A 6,000-nucleotide genomic window follows, 5' to 3' on the forward strand; every position below is an offset into this window, starting at 1 on the left:
ATGAAATACTTTGTCTAAATAGATGTTATTTAAGAATGTGACTCTAAAAGGCAAGTTTGTGATTTAACACTTTTTTACTGACACTAGGCAGATTTAGCTTTTTTTATCTCGTTGTCTTTCTCTTACTTTTTGGATAGAGTTTTATGTATGACAACTTTACAACTGGTAGAAAGTACTTTTTCTAAACAGATTTTCTTTAAGACTGTGACTCTTAACACACCATCCCTCCGAGAGCCAGACATACTCATCCCCTTTTCAACGCCCCCCTGCAGCCGCTCAGGTGTGAACCCCCCCATACAGAATGTCAGTCACTGTGTAAAACTTTTATTTTCTTAAAGACTGACTCTAAAAGGCAAGTTTATGATTTTAACACTTATTTACTGACACTAGGCAGATTTTGGCTTTTTTTTTTCTCTTTTCTCGTGTTACTAAGATACTTTTAGACACACTTTGATGTATGCAACACTTAACAACAGAATATGAAGTACTTTGTAAGGAATTCGGTTTCTTTTTAATGGCCTAGGCAGATTTTGGCTTTTTTCTCTTGCCAAGATACTTTTAGACACACTTTGAGGTATGCAAAACCTTAAAACTAGAAAATGAAGTACATTGTCTGATTAGATTTTGTCTTAAAGTCTGTTTCTCTAAAAGGCACGTTTTGTGATTTTAACACTTTTTACTGACCCTCGGCAGATTTGTGTGTAATTCTCTCACAAAGGAACAGTAAGATACACTTTTTATGTATGCAAAACCGTAAACATTTTTGAAACCAAGATACTTTTGTGATACACTTTTATGTAGGAACATTGTACAACTGGTAGAATGTCAATCACTTTGTAACATTTTATTTTCTTAAAGACTGACTCTAAAAGGCAAGTTTGTGATTTTAACTAGAGCCGGGACTCGATTAAAAAAATTAATCTAATTAATTAGAGGCTTTGTAATTAATTAATCGAAATTAATCGCATTTTTAATCAAATATACATATTTGACCTGAGAACAGTGAGAAGCAATTTTCACATGGATTTTAGTATACCATTGAATAATGACTGAATACATAAGCTTAAGCAACAAAACATTGTTTATTTTTTTTTAAGGTGGTACTTTTTTAAGTAAAACACAATACTTTCTAGTACATTTAGAACATTGGAAACCCTGACTATTCGAAAACATCTCTCTTGCTTCAGAGGCCATAACAGACTTTGTTGATTTAAAAAATCTAATCAATTTCAGTCCAACTATCTCAATAACCTTGGCCAAAACAATAAACAGTTCAACATAAAGTGCCAGTTGCACCAACAACATAATAAATAGTTCAACATAAAGTGTACCATTTAAAATAAAATTAAAAAGTGCCAGTGATTGACCTCAATCCCTCCTATTCTTCCAATATCCTGATGAAAAATAAAATCTCTGTTGCATAGGCCACTGTTTGATCAACATTTCAGTAACAAGCCCATTGGCCTCAGGATACCTCTAAGACTACTTATTCTGCTTCTTCTCTTTCAGCCAGTTGCTGAGACAAACTAGCCTGTTCACATTTTCAGAGCTCAAGGCTGCCCTCTTCTTTTGAACTATGTTACCTGCCAGTGAGAAAAGTCTCTCGCAAGGGACAGAAGTGGCAGGGCTGCCCAGATACTTGCGGGCCAGGGCAGAAAGCTGTGGATGGGCCCCCTCATGAGTGGACCACCACTGCAGTGGGCAGTCTGTCTCACTGATGGTGGGCTCTGCCCTGTAGCGGCCCAGAGCCCCGTTGGGCCCCTCTTCATCCTCTGATTCAGAGTCTGAATTAAACAGCAGGAAGCTCCTCTTCCTTGCTGGCTCCTCTGTGGGTTCTGGAGTGGCTCTGTCTGGTTCTTTTTGCAGCAGTGCCTCAACGCTGGTCCACACCCCTCCTCGCTCTCCTCTTGGTAGACACTTTAGGTCCTTAGAATCAGAATCAGGTTTATTGTCACATCACAGATTTACAGAGTAAAAAGGTGGGTGAAATTCATTTTCGTACATGGTTCCCATCATATTGTTATTCCATAGAAAGAAAGAGGGGGGAGGGAAAAAGAGGGTGGGGCAGGGGAAAGGAGGTCAAAAAGCAAGAAAAGAGAAAAACAAAGAAGACCATTACACATGTTACCTTAAAGCGCGGGTCGAGTGCTGTAGCCACCCTGAGCCATCCATGGTTGAGTGCATCTTGGCGTTGAGACAGGTCCTTTTTAAAGGCAGCCTTGAACCTCACCACATAGGCTGGGTCGTCATCTGAGACCTCCATGGTGCGGGTCAGGTGGCGGAGAGCAGGTAACACAACAGAGCACGAGACATAAGTCTCACCCCCAAGGAGCTCAGTCACATATCTGCAGTGGATAGTTTAGGAAAGTGATTTATTATTGTACCAATTAATAGTAGATTAAAAACAGTAGCAACTTTATACTATAGTCATAGTGATATTGATATTCAGTACAATACATTTTGGAAAAGCAATTTAATTTATACTGCACAATCATAGTCAATTCACAACGTTTTTCAAGGGACAGCAATGATGAATTAATCCCATTAATAAAACAGTTGGTGGGTGTTTACCTGCATGGTTTAAGGAGGGTCTCGAACCTCTGCAGTCTGTCCTACTCTGCTGTAGTCAACATGGTGAGCTTGTGCTTCTGTTTGGCTAGAGTAGCCTTCACAGCCTCTTGGTTCTTCAGCAGACGAGAGATCATAAACAGTGTTGAATTCCACCTTGTGGAAACATCCTGTATCAGTGGCTCTTTGTCTTGTTCTAGTTCTGTTTGCTCCTTGTGCAGTTCCTCTGTGTTTGAGGGGCTGTGTTTAAAATGCCCCACTATCTTACGACATCTTGCCAATGTGCCTGTGAACCCGCTGTCAGCAAGGCAAACTGTGATGGTCCTTTGCAACACGTGAGCAACACACGGCATGTGCTGGAATGTGAGCAGTCTCATTGCAGCGATCATGGTTCGGGCACTGTCTGTTCCGATTGTGGTGACTTTTTGTGTGACTTCCCAGGCCTCTGCCACAGACTCAAAATCTTCTGCCACGTTTTCAGCAAAGTGCCTAGTGGTGGTCTTCTGGATGGTCAAGGCAAATGAGTGAAGACGCCACTTGATGTCAATAAAGTGTGCCGTCACACCGAGGTAATTTGAATTGCTCCAATGATCCCCAGTCAGGGCAACACATTCGGCTTTCTCCAATAAATTCTCTTTATCTTCCTTTTCATTGTCATAAAGCTGCTGGATTCTTTTTGTCACTGCAGCTCATATGTTGCGTCAGACGATGCAATCTGGAGTACCTTTTGCAGCCCCTTATCTTCAACCACTCCAAGTGGTCTACAGTCGAGTGCAATCCAGTGAGCCAGGGAGTTGGTTATTTTCTCAGACGTGGACTTACTTATCCTGGCCCTGAAACCAGTCATCTGGTTGAGTGTGGGTTGGGTCAGGGTGTGGTTCCTTGTACTCGGAGTCGGGCTAACGTCCACGCTAGCTGCTACATGCTTTGCATTTAGGTGATATTTTAGGCTTGATGTGCTGCGGTGATATGCAAATTCTTTTTTGCATAATTTGCACACAACCGTGCTCTTATCGACGCTTCCATCCGTCCGTTTTTTAAAACAAAATTTCCCATCCACGGGGCCGACCAAAGCGGTCTCATCAGCTTGTTTGTTTATGTTTGACTATTGTTCACCGTGGTTTGTTGTTGTTTGAAGTCCCATGCTGAAGTCATGAACGTTAGTTGGTGCTCCAGTATAATCGGTACGCCTGAAACTCATCCAGTGAGAAACGTTCCGCTGTGCAAAAATAAGTGCGATTAAAGTGTGATTAAAATGCGTTAATTTTTTTAACGCGTTAATTTTTGTGTAATTAATTAATCTTAATTAACGCGTTAAAGTCCCGGCCCTAATTTTAACACTTATTTACTGACACTAGGCAGATTTTGGCTTTTTTCTCTTTTCTCTTTTCTCGTGTTACTAAGATACTTTTAGATACACTTTGATGTATGCAACACTTAACAACTGGTAGAATATGAAGTACTTTGTAAAGAATTTGGTTTCTTTTAAAGGCCTAGGCAGATTTTGGCTTTTTTTCTCTTGCCAAGATACTTTTAGACACACTTTGAGGTATGCAAAACCTTAAAACTAGAAAATGAAGTACATTGTCTGATTAGATTTTTTCTTAAAGACTGTTTCTCTAAAAGGTAAGTTTGTGATTTTAACACTTTTTTTTTTTTACTGACACTGCAGATTTGTGTGTAATTCTCTCACAAAGGAACTGTAAGATACACTTTTTATGTATGCAAAACCGTAAACATTTTTAAACCAAGATACTTTTCTGATACACTTTTATGTAGGAACATTGTACAACTGGTAGAATGTCAATCACTTTGTAACATTTTATTTTATTAAAGACTGACTCTAAAAGGCCAGTTTGTGATTTTAACACTTATTTACTGACACTAGACAGATTTTGGCTTTTTTCTCTTTTCTTCTGTTACTAATATACTTTTAGATACACTTTGATGTATGCAACACTTAACAACTGGTAGAATATTAAGTACTTTGTAAGGAATTCGTTTTCTTTTAATGGCCGTTTTTTTAAACACTTGTTCAGTTAAACAATGTTTGTTTTTTCTGATAACCTTACATATTTTAGTTCTTTTCTGCTACCAAGATACTTTTAGATACACTTTGATGTACGCAACACTTAACAAAGGGTATAATATGAAGTACTTTGTAAGGAATGAGGTTTTCTTTAATGGGTTCAAAACTTTAGAACTGGGTAAAATATTTATTAATTTGTAATGAATTGAGTTACACAATGACTTTTCCATATATATTTTTTTCTGACAAACTATACTTTTGACTTATTCCGTAAAATTATGACAAACTATTACTTATTCTAAAATGTTCCCTGTTGCTGCTTGGTTGGAAATGATAGATGAAAAAGCTACAAAGCTTAAATAACTGTTTTAAAAACTCTCAATTCTACAGATGACTCCCTCCCATTCAACTCAATAAGTCCCACTTTCCACTCAGCAAATCATCTAAAACTAAGGACCCCACTAAGACGACCGTTGAAAACTATCCATGGATCTGAGAAAAACCAAGTCTCCCCCTGCGAGTTGCAGCCAGGAACAAACTCCTGGACTACCATCATCAACACCATTTTGGACACCCGAATCTTGCAATACTACTGCTGCTGATTTTGCTCCTTGGGCCAACTCTGTTTATGGACACAGTGAAATCGGTGTTGGTTGATATTGTGGAGAGGGTGATACATCGGTACAGAGAAGAAATCTGCAATGGATGCCGAGTCAGTCACCCCGGCCAGAGGCAACACGATTGTCTGAATGACATGCCCGATTTTTTTCTTCAGAAACAATGACAACGCGTTAATGAAAAGACTTTGGCTCACCGACTTCATTTCTGAGATTGACCAGACTCTTATTGATAAAGACATTTTCACGGATGATTGGAGGATCCAAGGTGCTTCGGAGGCTTTTCTGCACAATCTCAAAAATTGCAGACGCCTCAATGAAAGACTTGAAAAGATCCATGCCGAGTTGGATGGAGAAGAAGAAGACTAATAACCAGCGGTTGATTGAAGACAGGGATTTTTTCTTTCTTTTTCGATACATTGACTTTTTCTTTAAAGTAAAATAAAAATGGGGAACTACTATGCAAAACGTGTCACGATTCTTGTGTTGTGTCACGTTTTTAGTTTTGTGTGTCTGGTAGTGGGTGTTTTGCTTTTCTCATTGTCATGTTTTCCTCCCTGTGTATTGTCTGGTCTTTTTCCCTGTGTTTTCCTGTCTGTCGTTAGTTTCCCTGGTGTGTCTAATTTCCTGATTGTTTTCACCTGTCACCCCTTCTGTGTCTCCTGTGCTCATCAGTGTCAGTGTATGCCTTTTTTGTGCTCTCGTAAAGTTTCGATCCTCACTACGTGAGCGCTTTCTTTTTGTTCTCATTTTTGTCATCTCAGCTAGAGAGTTGATGGAGACCCT

At 39.2% G+C, this 6,000-nt stretch overlaps 1 protein-coding gene across 2 annotated transcripts; it reads right to left on the minus strand.

Annotated features, from left to right (window-relative positions):
- Window positions 1-1,103: 1,103 nt before the first annotated feature.
- Window positions 1,104-3,139, minus strand: LOC117555258 (zinc finger BED domain-containing protein 4-like). 2 transcript variants are annotated; one of them, XM_034230103.1, is made up of 2 exons: window positions 2,129-3,139; window positions 1,104-1,917 (listed from the first exon to the last, which is right to left on the minus strand). In XM_034230103.1, the coding sequence occupies exons 1-2, from the start codon at window positions 2,261-2,263 to the stop codon at window positions 1,483-1,485; spliced, it is 570 nt and encodes a 189-aa protein (XP_034085994.1). In that variant the 5' UTR covers window positions 2,264-3,139; the 3' UTR covers window positions 1,104-1,482. The 2 variants fall into 2 exon arrangements, with proteins under 2 accessions (XP_034085994.1, XP_034085993.1); XM_034230102.1 differs by having other exon boundaries at window positions 1,104-1,926.
- Window positions 3,140-6,000: the final 2,861 nt, after the last annotated feature.

Source organism: Gymnodraco acuticeps, unplaced genomic scaffold, assembly GCF_902827175.1.
Source record: "Gymnodraco acuticeps unplaced genomic scaffold, fGymAcu1.1, whole genome shotgun sequence".
NCBI classification, from domain to species: Eukaryota; Metazoa; Chordata; class Actinopteri; order Perciformes; family Bathydraconidae; genus Gymnodraco; species Gymnodraco acuticeps.

Excerpts from the sequence above, each read along its gene's own strand:
- LOC117555258 (XM_034230102.1), bottom strand. The coding sequence starts at position 2,263 with ATGGAGGTCTCAGATGACGACCCAGCCTATGTGGTGAGGTTCAAGGCT. Across the intron at positions 1,927-2,128 it reads CACTCGACCCGCGCTTTAAG|GACCTAAAGTGTCTACCAAG; the intron begins GTAACATGTGTA and ends TCTGATTCTAAG.